The sequence below is a fragment of the Nansenia antarctica genome (genome assembly GCF_963989245.1).
Source record: "Nansenia antarctica genome assembly, chromosome: 13".
Taxonomy (NCBI): domain Eukaryota; kingdom Metazoa; phylum Chordata; class Actinopteri; order Argentiniformes; family Microstomatidae; genus Nansenia; species Nansenia antarctica.
This window is the reverse complement of record NC_137683.1, coordinates 14,377,090-14,397,604: the sequence shown is the minus strand read 5'-3', so window position 1 is coordinate 14,397,604 and position 20,515 is coordinate 14,377,090. Positions and strand designations below refer to the sequence as shown.

The following is a 20,515-nucleotide window of genomic DNA, read 5'->3' as shown; positions in this document are numbered from 1 at the left end:
TACAGTATATATTGTAGTATGTTCTTTTTTAAAAAAAAATGTAGAATCTCCTTTATTTCAATGCTGTGTACTAGGTTCTGATAAAGAAGTAAAAAAAAAAAAAAAAACAGTTGCACTACGGCAGCCCACACTTATCCAAATAGGGAATGTTTTGGTCAGGTCCAGCTGCAACGTGAGCAAGCAGTAGTGGTACAGTAGTGGTACAGTAGCTCCACTGACACACTGTAATGATGACGTTAAGCGGATTAGCCTGATCATCAGTCATTAAAAGCTGCTCCACTGTAGAAGGTTCTAGAGTTACCCCAACACCACGGGGACCGGACATGGACCTCTATGACACCTGAGAACTGCTTCATTTGTCTGCACCTCAGAGCTGCACCGTGAGCTGTCAGCGCTCAGCGCTCTGCGAAGGTGACTCCTGAAAAGCAGTTACTGTTTAACATATACTGTACAGTGTATCTTAAAAATTTGTTCGAAATCTTGGTATTTTCGGGGTTTATTCGATTTCCTATTCATGTTGTGTATATACACAAATATCCTTATTTGATATCTAAGGTTACTGTGCATGCTAAACAAACAATGTCAAGGGCAACAGGATTGAATGAGAAATCTAAGAGTCCAATGTAACAGAGAGGGTTACATGGTAGAGGCTCTGAGTGATGGTACAGTGGACACACACTCAACATGAAATGAGATTGAACTTTATGGCCATGGACTCATTTAGACGATAGACAATACTGTACAGGATCTCTAGTTGCTTGCTATGTGCATCCCCAGGGTCTGACGTTGCCTGGAATCAAGGAAATGCTGATATGCTGATATGCTGAGTGTGTTCACCAACCAACAAAGATTCCCACTCAACCCTGCCTGCATGTCGATAAAAAACTATAGTTGTACTCAAATCCGATTTTTGCCTGCACGCAATGGACCTATCGCTAAGCCACGCCCCGAAATAGAAATTGTCCAATCATCACAGCAAAAGTCACGACAGGCAGAAAACTCGGACAAACAACTCGCTAACATCTGATGGTGAAAAGCTTCTAGACTAAATATTCTTGTCATCTTAAAAAAAAAAGTCTATTACTTGCTGTGGTGAATCAGAAATCAGAAATGTGCCAACTCCCGCCATTGTAAGTCATTGAACGTCATTCAGTCAGGTCGGTCAGTCAGTCACTGTCAGTGACGCGTTGTTTGTTTTCTCAGAGTTTTCAAAGGGGCCGTGGCTTAGCGATATGTCCATTGGCCATTCTGTCCTTGTAGAAGACGTGCAGACCCACAGCGGCGGTGGCGGCGGCAACGGAGAGACGTGAGAGGCCGTGGCTGTTTGACACCTCTGCGTCAGAGCTGCCTCCGACCAGATGGAGAGAGGGAGGCCCGTGGCGTGACGCTGACTGGGCCGGATCATCCTCACAGGGACGTCGTCTCTCGCCTTGCCTCGCCTCCACTCCTACAGCTCAGAAACACTGAGCTCACCCCAAAACAGAACACACACTTCCAGGCCCTTGTTTTGACAAGATGTCGCCCTCCTCCTGGACGAGCCCCTGGCAGGAGGAGGAGCACAGGGTGGTCAGGCACACACTGAGCATGTTATTATTCCAATCAGCGGGTTGCTTTTCATGTCTGCCTGATCGACATGCGATGATGCAATAGATGAGAGAGAGAGAGAGAGAGATGGAGAGAGAGAGAGAGAGAGAGAGAGAGAGAGAGAGAGAGAGAGAGAGAGAGAGAGAGAGAGAGAGACCTGTCTGGTTCGCTGAGGAAGAATAACAAGGAGCAGTATGATTTTGTAATGGGTCATGTCCCTTTACAAGGTGATGTAATCCCCAATAAAGAGGTATCGGCGCAGCGAGTGGCCACAGCGTATGCGTTGAGCAGACGGGAGATTGGGTCCTGAACCGTGCAGATATACGGCCCGAGTTGGTTGAAGGGGACAGGGTTGTGAAAAGGTCTCCGCCGCTCCGGCGTTAAACTGTCAAACTTCGCCGTGACTCACATGAGCGGAACCAGGTGGCAGAGCTAACACAAACAAACTGTAAAGCGGCTCACCTTTTGGCCATTAATAACAGTTAGTTTTACCTTAAGTGGGGCAAGGTAATGGACGGCCTTCACTGTTCACGAGTCATTCTTGAGGAAATCCAGTGCAGAAGAAAAAAAAATCTTCGACTGTTTTGCTTTTTGTTGGTCTCTTGAAAGAAGAGGAGTTGAGAGAGAGGAGAAAGAAGCAGTAGGGTTCTTGTTAGTAAAAAGAAGTGGGGAGAGGAGGGGGTGGCCTTTCCTAGCAAGTCTGTGTGTCATGTGCAAGCAGGTGTTGATTTTGGGGAGTGGTGTTTGAGTGATCCTGGGACTGGATTTTTGGCTGAGGGGAACGGGGGGGGGGGCCTTTTAGCACGGCTCTAAATGATTGATCCTCGCCTGGCTGGGTTGACGGCCTGCCAGCAGACAGGGAGCACCCCCTTAACCCCTCTCCGATGGGAAATGCCCCTTCAGCCAATGGCCCAACAGCATGGCACTCCAGCCGCACTGACGGTCCCATGAGCAGGCCCGGCACGGGGCCTAAGCCCAGGCTCGCTCTGGAGCGAAGCGGCTCGCACGCAGCCTGCAGACAGACGTGATTAGTCCTCTGTGCGTTGTGATTAGATGACATTGTTAGCATTGGAACGCCGTAGCCTTCGAGGGCCTCCCTTGGCGAGTCGAGGCCTTCGGCTTCAGCGATGTACATAACAAACTGGATTTCCAAATCTGACTTCAAAGTGACCAATGGATCCTCCCTAAACGCAGCTTGTCTTGATTTCCCCCCTTTGAATGGACAGAATGCTGTTTGTGAACATTTCCTTCTCTTACAGGGAAGTCTTGCTTTCCTGTATGACTTGCCTAACGTGTCATTATTTCCAAGAAGTAATATCCCCTGTACTTGCTTTCATCTCTCTCTCTCTCTCTCTCTCTCTCTCTCTCTCTCTCTCTCTCTCTCTCTCTCTCTCTCTCTCTCTCTCTCTCTCTCTCTCTCTCTCTCTTTCTCTCTCTATCTGTCTGCTTCCTACTCGGTGCCAGCTGCTGCTGCTGCAACATAAGCACTCAACCAGCACCTCAACCAATGATTAAGAGGGAGAATGCCCCACCCCGGCCTTCCTCTCCCTCCCTCCCTCCCTCCCTCCTTCCCCTCTCTCCTCACACTGCTCCTAGCCCCGCACATGCCAGTGTCTCTGCCTGTTCATCCTGAGACAGGCGGACTAACAAAGAGCCCCTGATGTATTCCAGGGGAGATTATTATTATGAAACAAAAGTCAGATGCTATTAAACCTCCCCGAGTGTTAGCGAGTGAGGCAGTGCCAAACGCGTACAGCTTCTCAAACCGCAGTTTCAAAAATAATAATTACCCAGTGAGAGACAGAGGGAGGGAGGGAGGGAGGGAGACAGAGAGCAGGGAAGAGCGGAGGAAGAAAGAGAGGGGAGATCTGTGTTTTTATTTAACAATGCTGAATAACTTTGAAATAGTAGAACCAGCTGTTACAGTACACTCCAGGTGAAGGAGGGGGGCGGGGGGGGGGGGGGGGGGTGGCGGGGGAGGCAACTGGACTTCAGGGGCAGAGAGCTGGTACATGGGTGAGGTTAGAGCCAACCCAACCTTATATGTACCAAGCAGGAAGCAGCGTAGGGGCAGACGCCATCAACAGTCACAACACACAGCAGAGATCATCTCCTTTCCATCACCTCCTTTGTACAAGTGTTTTCTTTTGTTCAAAATGTGTAACACATAAATGTCAAGAAACAAGATTCTGTAGCGAACACTGTCGCATAAAGCATGAGGAGTTTACGCTGATCTGATGTGCATCTATATTCAGGTTAACAACCTCCTGATTTCATGGAAAACCTTGTTTTCGTATTATGATGGTACATTTTTTCAGCATTTTTTTTTTTTTTTTTTTTACAGCTTGTGGATTTCAAATATAGTTGTTTGGATGACAGGGTGGATGGACATAAATCATTCAATTGGGGTGAACATATTCAACTTTATGATGATTGTCTGAAAGATGTGTTTTGAGGTTTAACAGTGCAATTTCAGATTTTTCGAAAGCTCATAAAATGTTGGGTTTTTGCTAGTGCCACCAAATAGTAAAGTAAACAAAATTGTTTTAATACAGATGCAATGTCTGTCATTGGTTTTCCCATAAATCTATGGACTCATAAATCTTGTTTTACTTCTATATTTGACAAGCAACCATCTGCTCCAAAGAAAGCATTGGCACCAACAACTTAAAATACATACCGGGTACTTGAAAACCACAATTACAGGTTTACATCCATAAGAAGTCCCAGCAATGATATTCATTGTTAGAGAAAACATTTTAAAAAGTATCTAGTTTTGTTTTCCAAAGAGATGTTTAGTCTGCAGCATGAACTGGACTTTACTGCACATATTTCTCAGTGGCCTCTCAAGCACACCCACACCTTTCTTTGGGGCTTTTTAAAGTCTTGGGTTAGGGTTAGAATGCTGAATATGTATATGTATATGAGAAGCACTATTCAGAGAAAGTAATAAATAACATATTGAGATATCAGGTCCTTTGGCATGTGCAGGACTCGGTGAAGAGCGGTGGTATGGTGGTGGGGGGCAGCATCAAGGAAGGTGACACCAAGAGGCTGAACAAGTTTATTAGGAAAGCTGGTTATGTTCTCTGTGTCACCCTGGACACTGTGGAGGAGATGGCCAATAGGATGAGGACCAAGCTCCTGGCCATCATGGACCATCCCTCCCATCCCCTACATGACACTGTGGCAGAGCAGAAAAGCTCCTTTAGCAACAGACTACCACACTGCAGTAAGGAACTCTATACCGCAATAAGACTGTACAACTCCTCCTCCGGCTGGCTCCATCAGAGTGATCAGAGTCAGGCTGGGGGATGTTCATTCATACTGGAATGTTCTTACTGTACATCATGTTTCAGATGTCTATTTTATTTTATTCTATTATTCTATTGTCACTTTACTCTGTTGTTGTGATTGGCTGTAACAACTTAATGTCCCCTCTGGGATCAATGAAATACCTATCTATCTATTGATCTCTCTATCTATATATCTCTCTATTGATCTCTCTATCTATCTATCTCTCTATTGATCTCTCTATCTATCTATCTATCTCTATCTGTCTGTCTGTCTGTCTGTCTGTCTGTCTGTCTGTCTGTCTGTCTGTCTCTATCCATCCAGCCATCCATCTATCTATGTCTGTCTGTCTGTCTGTCTGTCTGTCTGTCTGTCTGTCTGTCTGTCTGTCTCTATCCATCCAGCCATCCATCTATCTATCTATCTATCTATCTATCTATCTATCTATCTATCTATCTATCTATCTATCTATCTATCTATCTATCTATCTATCTATCTATCTATCTATCTATCTATCTGTCTGTCTGTCTGTCTCTATCCATCCAGCCATCCATCTATCTATCTATCTGTCTGTCTGTCTCTATCCATCCATCTATATATCTATCTATCTATCTATCTATCTCTCTCTCTCTATATACTATATATCTATCTGTCTGGCTGTCTGTCTCTATCCATCCATCCATCTATCTATCTATCTATCTATCTATCTATCTATCTATCTGTCTGTCTGTCTATCTATCTATCTATCTATCTATCTATCTATCTATCTGTCTGTCTGTCTGTCTGTCTGTCTGTCTGTCTGTCTGTCTGTCTGTCTGTCTGTCTGTCTGTCTGTCTGTCTATCTATCTATCTATCTATCTATCTATCTGTCTGTCTGTCTGTCTGTCTGTCTGTCTGTCTCTATCCATCCATCTATATATCTATCTATCTATCTATCTCTCTCTCTATATATACTATATATCTATCTGTCTGGCTGTCTGTCTGTCTCTATCCATCCATCCATCTATCTATCTATCTATCTATCTATCTATCTATCTATCTATCTATCTGTCTGTCTGTCTGTCTATCTATCTATCTATCTATCTATCTATCTATCTATCTATCTATCTATCTATCTATCTGTCTATCTATCTATCTGTCTGTCTATCTATCTATCTATCTATCTATCTACTATCTATCTATCTATCTATCTATCTATCTATCTATCTATCTATCTATCTATCTCCACAAAGTTTTGGATAGCTTTTGTTGAACGTTTCTATTAGCCCATATCAAACTGAACCCATTTCAATAGGCAAGCAGACGTGAATCGCATCATAAAACGGCTCATTAACAGGGAGATGCTTCTAAGCCTGGTTTTGTCAGCGAGGGGTTTTTAAGTGCAGTTTTCTTTGGCACCTCCATCATTATCTGCCTCACCTATCAGTCAGAGAGTCAGAGGAGCGAAGATCACTTCTGCATTTTCCATGAGTTCTTCACCTGTAACAGGGCCTGTTCAAACAGTCAATACTGGGCAATTATTTATAATGACCAAATGCTGTTCCCGCTTATATGTAATGATACAATAGTGCAGTACCTGTGGGTGAAAAACAAGATAACCTTATTAGCAGTGGTCCGAGGTAGAGCCACTCCACAAAGTAGCACATGTGTGCCGTAAATTGTTCCCTGGAAAAAGTTATATGACAGGTCATAAAGTCTCCTGTTCATCATAAGTCACTCATACAGCATCCCCCGTTATAGTGAGGCTTGCCCCTTACTCCTATGTCCTAAAAAAACTCCAGCAGATTATGGGGAGGGAGTACAGCTTTTAAACCCGAGGATGTGGTAATGTTCTCCTCTTGTTAGAATCATTTTTTACTCTTTTTCTATTTTGGAAATTCATACGTGAATGAATGTGTGTGACAGATCTCGCAGGTGCTCATTATTGTGACCAGTGTCACCCCCGGTTTCTTGCCTGGACCCTCTCTGGAGCTAACCATGGCCCTGAACTATACTTGACATAGAGCCTGTAATAATAATAAGACTCTCTGGAGTATGTGAGCGCATGAGGAAAAATACAGGAGATATGCTACTACTTCTACCTTCATAACAGAGACGGAACAGTAGTCCGTAGACTTCATCACTCACGACTCATGTACTCACACACACGTTATTTGTATAGTTTAATTTCAGTGTTAATGGAGTGTTTTGGGGATCGGGTACACAGTGAGCGGATGCAATCACGATGACCATGTTTTAAAAGCAAGGTTCACAGTACCTTTTTCTATATACAGTTGGGTCCTCAGCACGTTTCCCTGCAATTCAATCAACAGGTCAACTCAAGCATTCGAGCAGAAGCATGGAGACTGGGGTTTTGTATATTATGCTGTATTAAGTTAAAGGCTAAGTGCATCTAAGACCCTAAGAACAGGTGCTCTGAACCGCAAGCCATATTTGTTTAGGAAAGGTCTCTGGCCTTCCAGACTGTTCCATTTAGCTGTTTTAACGAACAGCAATTAGGCTTGCTAATGAGACCTTGGGCTAGATCTATTAAGCCCCTCATTCATCTTCTCTCCCTTTCTTTTGGTCTCTTATACCCTCTCCTGTTCCTCTCTCTCTAGGTTTCATACCCAGTCTGGACTCCAGCTCCTTGAGCCCTCTCCTCTGTTGCTCTTGCACCCTGCTGTGGAGACGTGCATTCTCTGGGGTTCTCAATTTAAGAAAGCCTCCCTTCCCTCGTTCCAAATGAAATACCTGGAGGAGAGGGTCAGAGGGAAACTCATAAATCCTACCTTGTAACAACAACAACACTCCGGATGATTCTTCTTGATCCCAGGGATGAGTTAACGCTGATCCCCCCCTGAGAATCACAGACGACTGATTTACACTCAGGTTGTGTGTCCAGCCTACCTTAACGGCTATTGAAGGAGACACAATAATTCCACCTGCCGTGCAGAAACAGGCCAGAGGGATAAACGGGTCTCTGAGTCATTGGCTACCAAGTGCAGAGCGACGCAAGGCAAACAAAAGTGATGGAGGAAATCAGTGGTTTTATTGGCCATGGGATACTCTGTCTCTTGTGTATGTTGTCTTTCCAGTGAGTCATAAGACACGACCGGTGGGCTGCTGCCAGACAATAGGACACAGCGTTGATTTGCACAAATTGTGCTGTTCATTCAACCGAGATGAAAGAGGTTATTCGAAATCGAATGAAAACATGTCTGCTCATAAATCATGATCTAGGCACATGCATAGTCTACAAAAGTAAAGGAGGCTTCTTTATGTGGGAGGCTCGCCCCATTAACTGTCTAGGTCCCCCTTCCGATCGGTTTCATGGTAAACAAACAACGGTTTGGATTAATCTGGTTATTTTCCTTTAGCATCTGTAACGAAAATATGCAATCTGGTCCCGTTAAGTAACTAGTGATGATTTGTGTTTACAGTTTTTCTCAATTTGCTTTGGTGCATTTCTCTGATCAGAATTAAAATTCTCATAACTGTTAGTTCAACCTCCACAACATTTAGTCATTTTGTGCACATCATAGTAGCAGTTTCTCATTCCTTCCAACAAATTGCAAATGCTTTTGGACATGCATCAATTGCTGTCATACAATTCTCTGCTGTTTTATAACATTATCATTTGCTTGTGTCATGTCAGTCAAAATGAACTATACTTTTGAATGGTGAATAGTCATTCCCTATAAAAACTAATAGTCCTCTTTCATTGCTTGAGTCATTACATACAAAAATGTTGAACAAGTTGTCAAAATCTGTCAAGCAAATTTTATACATTTCTTTATCATTTTTTCCTGAAAAAACAACTTCTCTCAGGTGAACCTCAGCTTTCACTGGTGAGGAGGAGTGTGTGAAGCATTACATGTAATTGTAACCAATGATAAGCCACTTCTCCACAGTCACTCAGAGCTGAATCCCATGAACCCTCAATTGGCAAGCATATATGAACCGAGCAGGACATAGTGTGTACCATTTTGACAATACTGTGACACAGAAATAAAAGGTCAGCATCGTGGAAGAGGGGCGAGGATGCGGGGAGGGGACAAAACAGGGGAAGAGGAAGAAGAGGCCAGGTACATAGGCAGATTCCTGATGAAATTACAAGGCTACAATTGTGGACCATGTTGTCAATCACGGCCTCACAATGGCTGAGGCAGGTCGAAGGGTGCAGCCAAATGTTGGGAGAACCACTGTAAATTCAATTATTCAAACATTTTGTCGGGAGAACAGGTGTGTATATTGGACAGTAATTCAGCACTAAACAATCTGCACTGCACTACTGTCATTGTGTCATACATGAAGTTTACAGTGGGACAAGAACTTGTCACTTTTTACATTTTACATTTAGACTTACAGCTTTACTGCAGCACAGATTTACTGTATTGTAGTGTAAAGTAGTGTTACAGTAAATATTTGCCATATTTACAGTATGGTACTGTACTGCAGCATTTTACAAGTGGGAAGCACTGTTATTGTACACTACAGTAATATGGGTTAAAGCAGTATATCTCATGTTTACTGTACATTACTGTCATTTTACTCTGCACCACATAGACAAGACAAGGCAAGACAACCTCGCAGAGGTGGAAAAGGGCCCCTTTTTACTCCACAACAAGAGGAAGCCATTTGTGCAATGGTGATTGCAAACAATGCCATAAGGTTGAGAGAGATACAAAGCGCTGTTATAGAGGATGACAATATCTTTGGGAATATTGAATCCGTTTCAATCGCTACAATTGACAGAGTGCTCAGGAGAAATGAAATGCGCATGAAACAACTGTATAATGTGCCATTTGAACGGAACAGCGACAGAGTGAAGGAGATCCCTCACCAGTATGTACAGGTAAAACATGTATGTGTTCTATGCATACTCTAATGTCCAGTGCTGTAAACTGGTTACTTTGTGTAGTGCCATGCAGTACACTTACCTGACAGTTCATACTGTACAATATGTTGTCCAAAATGCATTATCTTACACAGGAAAAGTTTTTATAGTTTTTTTCTCTCTCTCTCTATTCTGGGATAAAGCATGTACTGGAGCTGGAGGCCAGGGAACCGCTGCACACATTCATATACGTTGATGAGGCGGGTTTCAATCTGGCAAAAGGTAGAAGGCGTGGAAGAAATCACATTGGACAGAGAGCCATTGATGTCCCAGGCCAACGAGGAGGGAATATTACAATGTGTGCAGCCATCTCAGAAAACGGCATCCTCACCCATACCCCGTCTTGGTCCATACAACACACAACATCTGCTGACTTTTTTAGACATTCTTTACAGGGACATAATCCCTGAGAATGAGAGGTGTCTAAATGGAGACCATCTGAACAAGTATGTTGTTGTATGGGATAATGTGCGTTTTCACCACTCAGATCTGTTTGCAGCACATGAAAGGATGCTGGTGGAATATCTCCCTCCCTACTCCCCATTCCTGAATCCAATAGAGGAGTTTTTCTCTGCCTGGAGGTGGAAGGTATATGACCGGCATCCACATACCCAAATGGCCTTGCTAGCGGCCATGGATGCAGCATGTGATGACATCACAGCACAGCCCTGCAGAGGGTGGATTCGCCACTCAAGGAGATACTTTCCTCGCTGCATTGCCAGGGATGATATTCGCTGTGATGTCGATGAAAATATGTGGCCAGACAGACAGGAACGTCTGGATGTGAATGAATGATTTACAGTAGTGTATGTTGTATGTTCCAATTCAGTTCCAATATGTACTGCCATATTGTTTACAGTTGTGCACAGCTCTACCCAAAGGGTGTTTCTTATGTTTGTTGTAAATAAGTTAGTATTTTTCTTTTGCACAATGCTGTGAACAAATTAGAATTGCAAAGAGCATATGCAGTAAAAATGTGAAACATACATATTCAGTGTCTTTCACTCATTTACCTCACTAATACAGTAATGTGTAACCCACTGTAGATTTCAAATGGCTGTGCAAATAGTGTATAGTACTGTCTTGAGCATTTTCAGATAGTGTCACCAAGATCTGACTTTTTTGCATTTGCAACTGTCATAATGAAAACATGACAAAGCCATTTGACTATCTTGTTCATAAACAATGGTGTCAGGACTTTTCATTTTGATGACACTGACACTTTCAATGACATGAATACTTGCTTTTGAGGAATGAACTATCCATTTTGAGCAAGTGACACGCTTTTGCAGGTTATCAACTAGGTTTTGCAGTTTGTACTAATTGTTTTGAGAAAATCACTAACTGTTGTGCAAATGTTAATAGTGATGTGAGAAATGCACCAAAGCGACTGAGAAAAACTGTAACAGGCATATGTCTCAAAGCATAGCAATACCTAGATATTTCACTCTCCTGGAAAGTCTTGATTAGATATAATATAAGCATCTTTACCATCAACTGAAAATCATTCAGGACTCTCTAAATGTTTCTTCAATAACACTACCTTGCATTATCTCATCAACCATTCAGGATTTTATAGGCTAACCTATCTATGAGAGATTTATTTTAAATTGGAAAAAAAGCATTTTGCGTTTCTCCCTCTCGTTCCTTTTGGCCCATCTCCCCTTACGTTGTTTAACCGTATCCTCACAACCAGAGTCTTGTTGGGGGCGCGTGACCTGTTTCCATAGAAACCAAACTAACAGATTAGCTCGCCAGCTAATTCAAATGTCAAATGTAGCAAACTGACATCTCTGAACTAAATAGAAGACAACTGAAAACAGTGGGTAAGTTTGCAAAGTAAGCAAAGTAAATACAAACATAAACGATGTCTATTGTAGCCTTGAATGCAAATGAGTTAACAAACGGTACATAGATAACACTCTCTCTCGAGTTTGGAATGGGATGAACAGTGCAGCCTGTTGACATGTAGCCTGGGTGTTAGCTGTGCTATCAAGCTCCAGAAGCAACACTTGTGTTCCACCTTTGTGCATTTGTAGGTAACCGATCATTAATGTGTTGATGTTTAGCAAATACGTCCTTTACCAAACTTGTAAATACACTTCGTGAGCTTAGAATGATAAGGTTCTATCTCCGTTTAGGGCAGTTCAGAGATATTGAGCGTCAACGTTTTGACATTCCATTATGTTTTGTGAGATGGAACCTTTGTATTTTATGAATTACTAACTCAAAAATTTCAACATTTTAAAAACAACACCACACAGGATTTAATAAACACCTAATGGATCAGATTATGTAAAAAAAAAAAAAAGAACTGACAAAAATGGAGATAGAACCTTATAATTCTAACGTCACGAAATGTCACCAACATGCAGTGAGTTTCAGGACGTGTCCACAGCTGAAGTCATGGGGGTTGCACTGACCAGAGCAGCGCAGTGGACCACAGCCAGTTCTGGGACTGGCAAACTGGAGATGACCCCAGTGAACGAGGCTCTGCTGAGAGAGATCCTGCGCTTTGTGGAACAGTTCAGCTCCAGACACCCGCAGGAGGCAAACCTGGTGTTCAAGGAGCCGCTGCAGTGGGACACGTTTCTGGAGGCCTCTGATTTCAAAACAGACTATGACATCAGGTATTATGATTATCTGGATGTTTTCATCCTGGCGTCCAAAACAGCTTATAAATGTGTTTTATGTTAAACTTCAGTAGACAAAAAATATACTTCATTCCACTCCATCAGAATCTGTTCTTTTCGCATTTTTTTGGCCAATCTGCATAGTTGGTATCGTACAGTTGGGAAATGGTAGACCACAGTGCAAATGATTAATATTGAGTTGAGCACATTCAATTAACTAACCAAAAGCACAGACACAGTGACATTTGAAACAAGTTGAATAAAGGAAACAAAACCTTCCAAACAATAGCTAGTATCTAGTCTACATCAACTCAGATGTTAGTAATACATGTCTGTGTTCTCTGTTTTTAGTGGTACTACAGTACAGTCACAGGAGAAAGACAACGATGGTCGTCCTCTGCTGCAACTCTCTCCTCCGAGCGTTTCTGTATACAGCTTCAGTCAGCTCTCTAAAATACTGCAGCTGGCGGGGGATAAGAGGCTGAAGGAGGTCCGAGCTTGTCTGGAAGGTAAGCATGTAAACCGCAGAATGAGATTTGAATCACATTTGCATCTTAAGTAGTGAGGTCGCATACTTCCATAAGCCACAAGACATTTTGTTTGTCCTCCTTGTTACCGTCCACTTTCATCCAATTAGACTGACATCAGATTACATTTGCGAGTTCTTTACAGTGGTATTTACTGAATGCCAAAGACATAATCAGGTCGTGCTTTAGTTTGAGAATGGAAAAACATGTTACGGTACATGTGGGAATGCGGTACATGTGGGAAAACTAGGGTTAGGGTTAGGTGCTACGGTGCTAGGGTTAAGGTTAGGGTTAGGGTTAGGGGTAGGGGTAGGATTACGGTTAGGGTTAGACATGCCAGCATGTACCAAGTCGACGTAGCACCTAACCCTAACCCTAGTTTTCCCACATGTACCGTATTCCCACATGTACCGTAACACATACACTTATATTAAAACCTATGAAGGGAGGACTAACCATTTGTATTATTATGTTTTAGCCAACAGAGACCCTATTGTAAAGATTCTCGGGCCCAGTTTTGCCACTGTGGAGGGGGAGGACACCTCTGTCTTGCGCCTCCTGGAGAAGGTGCGGGACCAGGAGGGTGACCAGGCCAAGGAGACAGAGGTCAAGGTCAAGGTGCACATGCTGATCCAGCAGCTGGACACTCAGCTCCTGAGCAACTCCCTGAAACAGATCTCCCAGTGGGTGCCTTTGATCTCTCTGCATCCATCTACGATGAATACATCTTCCACACTTTCCCCTTTCCAGACAGACCCATGCAGATGTTTGACTTTGATTAGGAGCAGTCGTAGGTCTCTTATGTAAAGAGCCACAGAGGAGCAAGATTAATTGTTTGTGTATGTTTCTGTTGTTTTCTTCTTCTTCTTTTTTTGTGGTACAGGGAGGTTCGGCTTAGCCCTGTTGCAGTGAAGAATGATGTCGAGCTGTTGAAATGCTTCTGCAGTAAAGGGGAGAAAAGGGTGTTGAAGTCTGTTCAATACACATCAGGTTTGAATTATCTTCACATTTCACTGGGTTTAAAGAAAAGCGATTACTATTACTGGTAATACTGGATATTCCAAAAATATAAAATCTGTCTGTGTCCTGCCCCCAAAACATGGAAGTCATTATATATGTCAGATTTCAGTTTACTGAGACATTAATCAATTCATTCACTTGCCTCAGTGCGGCAGCTTTGCAATGCCATGACAATTAACCATTCGGGGAAGTGCACACAAGTGACACACCAAGTGATAAATGCTTCTAAATGCCAATGCCTTTGAAAAATAGGTCCCCTTGCGCTAAGGAAAATGTAAACCTTCTATGCAAATAGTCTCAACCTGAAATACCAGGCATGTTAAAATATGGTGGTGTCATGTTATAATGGATTGAAATCACAGCTCCAACCTGGGCTGTCTTCAGACCTGTACTGTGAGGGGTGATCTGTCACCCTCTCTGGCACCTACCATGCATGAGTTCTTCTCCTGTGATTCTGATTCTTTTAACCCATTACACTTTATTTTCCCTCTTCCTACCTAAGAGGAAATTATGATGTGATCTGATTTCATATTGAGCAACTATTGTAGGCTGAAATCATATTGATTAACTGTACAAAATGTACCTGCCTGTCTGGTGTCTGGTTTTGAAGCTTTTTTTTCTCTCCCTTTTAATAGATTATGAATTCACCAATGGCTGTCGAACTCCTCCTTGGAGGCAGGTGCATGGAGAGATCTGCTATCTTGTGATCGAGCCATGTGATACTGAGACATTATACATCACATGCAGCACAGCTGGAGTCTTCCTCAATGGGGTGAGATCAAAAGATAGTGTCACAAAGTCAACTTCAGTTTTCAGTTAATAAAATTATAACTTTTATAACTTTTCATTGAGGCCATTGAGGACACTGTAAATCAATAGCAATCTTGAATACCAATCATACTGTAGATGTAGCCTATTAATTGGAATATTGCAGAACATGTAGCAAATGTCAAATATGAACAAACATGGCATACAATTAATCTTAATATAATGTTCAAGATATGTATTGCGCTGTAACAATGGTCACAAAGTTTCCAAAACATTAGGTAAGCGACACTGAAAAGTGAAGCATTTTGTATGGATTAATTACACATTTGTGGAATATGTCATACATTTATAACAACCCTTTAATGCAATTAATCATGAGAGAACATTGTGCGTCTTCCACTCTCACTGAGTAGCCTACATTTCCTCTCTCTATTTCCTCACCTGGAAATGGTTCAGTTCAGGTCAGAAAACAAGTTGACACCTGTGTTTCAAATATGATATTAATGCTATTCACCCAAAGGAACAGAACATAACTTGTGCAGTGGGTATAGCGCACACTGGTTTAGAATAGCAACATTATGTTACCATGGTGCTTTCTAATCACAGATATACAGATGTACAGTATAACAGGCATCCAACTATGACTTTAACGTCTCTACCAGAACCATTGTAGTAGTGATAGTATTAATGCGTCTGTTTTCATCGTTGTCTTTACAGGGCATAAGGCAAGAGGGTGTGGAGAATGCTTACGACAGACAAAGCGATGTGTACAAAGACCTGGTGACACTCCTGAAAAGCAAGTCTCCCCATTTTGCTGAGAACATAAACAATCAGGTAGGATTCACCCCATGTTCTGTATTTAGGCACATTAAACACCCCTGCACAGTTGCACACCTGTAAATAAAAAAGGGGAAGCAGTGGCTCAGGAGGTAGAGCCGGCGTCTAATGATCGCAAGGTCGGCAGTTCGACGGTTCGAACCCCGTCTGGCCACGTGTCGAGGTGTCCTTGAGCAAGGCGCTGAACCCCTAATTGCTCCAGGGTCGCCGTCTATGGCCCGACCCCTTGTCTAGAGCAGATCTGTTATGTAGGACTAGATGTTGATATCCCTCGATACATACATACTTAAGGCACCGATGAGACTCTGTGGTGTTCAAATGAGCGATGGCATCCTTTGGGTTGTCAAGTGGGCGCCCTCCTTCATGAATGTTTCGCTGATAAGCCCACGACACCTCCAGAGGGTTCAGCAGTGAATCCCAGCGTCCCAGGTTCACTCCCTAGATGCGATCAGCTCATTTGAACGCCCGGGTCGAGTCCTTTCTCTTCATCCACAGCCACTGGCTCCCCTTTTCAGCAGCCCTGGAGAGGTCCTTGATTGCCTGCCGATGGGTCTTCCCTCGCACTCCCATCTCCCTGAGTAGCCTGGATGTTGAGGTGGCTACGAACCCTCTGCAGCCTACTTCCACTGGGCGTACCTTCGCTGTCCAGCCTTGTTGTTGGGCATCTGCTGCGAGTTCAGTGTACCTCAGCCTCTTCCGCTCGTAGGCCTCCTCCACTGCACCCTCCCAGGGCACAGTGAGCTCGATGATGTAAACGAGCTTGAGCGAGGCTGACCACAGCACAAGGTCTGGTCGCAGGTTGGTGGCTGCGATCTCAGCTGGGAAGCAGAGTTTCTTGTCCAAGTCTGCCAGCAGCTTCCAGTCCCGTGCTCTGCCCAGCTGCCCAGTGTCTGGTCTTATGGTGGTGAGGCTGGCTTGACCCTCGCCCTCCCGAACAAATGGTGCTGGCTGCCACCGGGATGATGGGGGAGGAAGGGCGTTCACACTTGTCCGTTGACTTTCCAGCACTGCTGCAAGACACCTTAGCACCTGGTCGTGCCGCCAGGTGTAACGGCCTTGGGTGAGGCTGGTCTTGCATCCCACTAAGATGTGCTTCAGTGTTGCTGGACTTTGACATAGAGGGCACGTGGGGTCTTCGCCATACCACTGGCTTAGGTTTGCAGGAGAAGGCAGGACATCGTAGGCAGCCCTGATGGTGAAGCTCGCTCTGAATGCCTCCATCTCCCACAGATCTTTCCAGGAGATCTTCCTCTTTTCCACTCCTTCCCATGCCATCCACTGCCCTTGCTTTGACTGCGCCACAGCTTGTGCGCGCCTTCCTGCTTCCTCTTCCCGACGTACCTCCTGGACCACCAGCTTGCGTCTCTGAGATGGATTGGCCTTGCTCCAGGCCGGTGTACTAATCCCGAGGCCAAGACCACTCCTCCCCTCCTGCACTCGGCCCACAATGTCCCTGTGTCTGAGTGCTGCCTTTGCCTGCTCAGTTGCAGCCAATGGGGTCCACTTCCTCCCAGTGGCCAGGATGGGGGCAGCTTGGGCTACAAATGGATCATTCGAATCCAGAAGCATCATCTCCAGTCTGACTTTGGCACACTTGTACTCCTCTGTCAGACTGGAAATGGGCAGGTGTAACATCCCTTTGCCGTAGAGCCCAATGCTGCTGAGGCACCTGGGAAGGCCAAGCCACTTCCTTGCATATGAGTTGACCAGTCTCTCCAGCTTTTCCACCTTTGAGAGAGGAACTTCATAGAGGGTTAGTGGCCACAGGAGACGTGGAAGTAGTCCATACTGCATGCACCAGAGCTTCAGCTTGCCAGGAAGCAGGGTTCTGTCGATGTTCTCCAGGCCGCTGGCTACCTCCTTCCTGAGCTGCTCTACTTGCTCTTTATCTTTGAGGGAGGCATCATACCAACGACCTAGGCTCTTCACAGGCTTCTCGGAGACCGTTGGAATGGGTTCTTTGCCAATGTGGAAGCGGTGGTCTGACAGCTTCCCCTTGACAATGGAGATGCTTCTGGACTTGCTCGGCTTGATCTTCATGCGAGCCAACTCAATGTTTTCCTGGAGCTTTCTTAGTAGCCGTACTGTGCAAGCCTTGGTCGTGGTGAGTGTTGTGAGGTCATCCATGTAGGCTCTGATCGGCGGCAGCCTCAGCCCAGGTCTTATTCGCTGTCCGCCAACCACCCATCGAGAGGCCCGAATAATGACCTCCATGGCCATGGTGAAGGCCAGCGGGGAGATGGTGCAGCCGGCCATGATTCCCACTTCCAGATGTTGCCATGCTGTGGTGTACTCTGCTGTGGTCACGCAGAGCTGGACGTCCTGGAAGTAGGCCTTGACAAGGGTTGTGAGAGCTGGTGGGATCCTGAAGTAGTCGAAGGCTGTCCACAGGAGGTTGTGAGGGACTGAGCCAAAGGCATTCGCGAGATCCAGGAACACCACGTGGAGGTCCGTTCCCTCCTTCTTGGCGACCTGGATCTGATGCCAGATGACACTAGCATGTTCGACACACCCTGAGAAGCCTGAGATGCCTGCTTTCTGGATTGACGTGTCAATCAGGTTGTTTCTTTGCAGGTATCCTGCCAGTCTATGAGCGACCACGCTGAAGAAGATTTTTCCCTCGACATTTAGAAGGCTGATCTGCCGGAACTGTCCGATTTCTGTTGAGTCCTTTTCCTTGGGGATAAGGATCCCTCCGGCTCTCCGCCAGGACGTTGGTATCGCCTTCTTTTGCCACACAACTTTCATCAGCTTCCAGAGGAATCTCAGGACATCTGGTGCGTTTTTGTAGAGCCTGTATGGAACTCCGTTGGGACCTGGAGCTGACGCGGCCCTTGCTCTACGCACAGTGTTGTCTACTTCACTCCACCTGGGTGGACTGATATCTAGTTCGTGCTCTGGTGGATTGACTGGTGGCATGTCAGGTGGGAGCGTGACCTCTTCCTGGTGTCGGTCATCTGTGCAGCCCTTTTTCAGATGTTCTTCCAGGTGGGCCTTTGCCACAGAGAGACTTCCGCTCTTCTCCTTTGTGAAGAGAGTCTTCACAAATTTGAAAGGATCTTTGTAGAAGCGTGATCTTGTTTGCTCCTTCCTTCTGCGCCTCTTCAGGAGGTTTTCAGCTCTCCTCAGTGATGCAAGCCTGCTCTTAATCTCTTCCTGCAGCAGGTTTATTCCCTCCTTCTCCTCCTCTGTGGCCTTCCTCCATTGCTTCTTCAGCTGCCTCCTCTCCTTGACTAGTCGGTCTATTTCTGTCTGCCTTCTGGACTTGGTGGGAATTGACTGAGTAGATCGTTTGCCTTCGACCACTCCGAACTGTTCCACTCCATAGGCATAGATGAGGTTGCCCATTCTCTCCAACTTCTTCATGGTGGTGCCTCTGATCCCTTCTAGGATGTTGCAGAGATCAGTGTTGACCTCCTTCCACAGCGTCTTGTTGCAGGACTTTGGCCACTTGACTAATGGCCTTCGCCCCTGGATCTTCTTCTCTGCTGGTGGTCGTGATGTGTTGGATTCAGGTTGCTCTCCTGTGCCTTGTTCTTCCTCCTCTGGGACAGGGGTGTTGATGTCCTGCAGACTGTGGTGTGTGTCCTGCTGCTGAACTTCAGTCGACTGACTCGGCCTGCTTCTCAAAAAGTAGCTGTCGATGCGACTTCCCTGTTGACCCTTCTTTAGGCACCCTTTCTTGCCCTGGTGTATCTTCAGGCCATGGGTGGAAGTAACCTTTGTCCAACCACATACGCAGTTCTGGAGCGTGTGTCCTGCTGTAGCTGTCGGAGCCTCAGGTATGCTGATCATCAATCTCGTAGTCTGTTCCGTTCCTGTGTTCGTTACCGGGTTGTCTGCCGATGAGCCATCTTCCGCCCCCGCTCTCGCAGGCTCAGGGGGTATTTTCTTCTTAGAATTTTTCGTAGCCAAGTTTGGGTGGGACCCATACACTGTTCGTGCTGGATCCCGCCGCCACGGGTAGCTAGCCCATGGCGGCCCCGTTGGGGTCTATTCCCTCCTGTCAGCTGTCTTTCCATGCTGTCGCAAGGTCTTTCCCTTGTTGCCAGCTGCACTTTCACAGCAGTCACTGGTTCACCAGATGATCAGATCTGTTATGTAGGACTAGATGTTGATATCCCTCGATACATACATACTTAAGGCACCGATGAGACTCTGTGGTGTTCAAATGAGCGATGGCATCCTTTGGGTTGTCAAGTGGGCGCCCTCCTTCATGAATGTTTCGCTGATAAGCCCACGACACCTCCAGAGGGTTCAGCAGTGAATCCCAGCGTCCCAGGTTCACTCCCTAGATGCGATCAGCTCATTTGAACGCCCGGGTCGAGTCCTTTCTCTTCATCCACAGCCACTGGCTCCCCTTTTCAGCAGCCCTGGAGAGGTCCTTGATTGCCTGCCGGTGGGTCTTCCCTCGCACTCCCATCTCCCTGAGTAGCCTGGATGTTGAGGTGGCTACGAACCCTCTGCAGCCTACTTCCACTGGGCGTACCTTCGCTGTCCAGCCTTGTTGTTGGGCATCTGCTGCGAGTTCAGTGTACCTCAGCCTCTTCCGCTCGTAGGCCTCCTCCACTGCACCCTCCCAGGGCACAGTGAGCTCGATGATGTAAACGAGCTTGAGCGAGGCTGACCACAGCACAAGGTCTGGTCGCAGGTTGGTGGCTGCGATCTCAGCTGGGAAGCAGAGTTTCTTGTCCAAGTCTGCCAGCAGCTTCCAGTCCCGTGCTCTGCCCAGCTGCCCAGTGTCTGGTCTTATGGTGGTGAGGCTGGCTTGACCCTCGCCCTCCCGAACAAATGGTGCTGGCTGCCACCGGGATGATGGGGGAGGAAGGGCGTTCACACTTGTCCGTTGACTTTCCAGCACTGCTGCAAGACACCTTAGCACCTGGTCGTGCCGCCAGGTGTAACGGCCTTGGGTGAGGCTGGTCTTGCATCCCACTAAGATGTGCTTCAGTGTTGCTGGACTTTGACATAG

The 20,515-nt window shown here is 45.5% G+C and overlaps 1 protein-coding gene across 1 annotated transcript in view; it reads left to right on the top strand.

Annotated features, from left to right (window-relative positions):
- Positions 1–12,164: 12,164 nt before the first annotated feature.
- The window catches only part of odad2 (outer dynein arm docking complex subunit 2), a gene marked incomplete at both ends in the record, with an annotated part of 47,335 nt that continues 38,984 nt past the window's right edge, over positions 12,165–20,515 (top strand). The window contains 6 exons of the mRNA XM_080544455.1: positions 12,165–12,388; positions 12,743–12,900; positions 13,397–13,601; positions 13,802–13,908; positions 14,574–14,710; positions 15,424–15,540. Coding sequence (XP_080400581.1) covers positions 12,165–12,388; positions 12,743–12,900; positions 13,397–13,601; positions 13,802–13,908; positions 14,574–14,710; positions 15,424–15,540 — 948 coding nt within the window. The remainder of the gene's footprint in view (positions 12,389–12,742; positions 12,901–13,396; positions 13,602–13,801; positions 13,909–14,573; positions 14,711–15,423; positions 15,541–20,515) is intronic.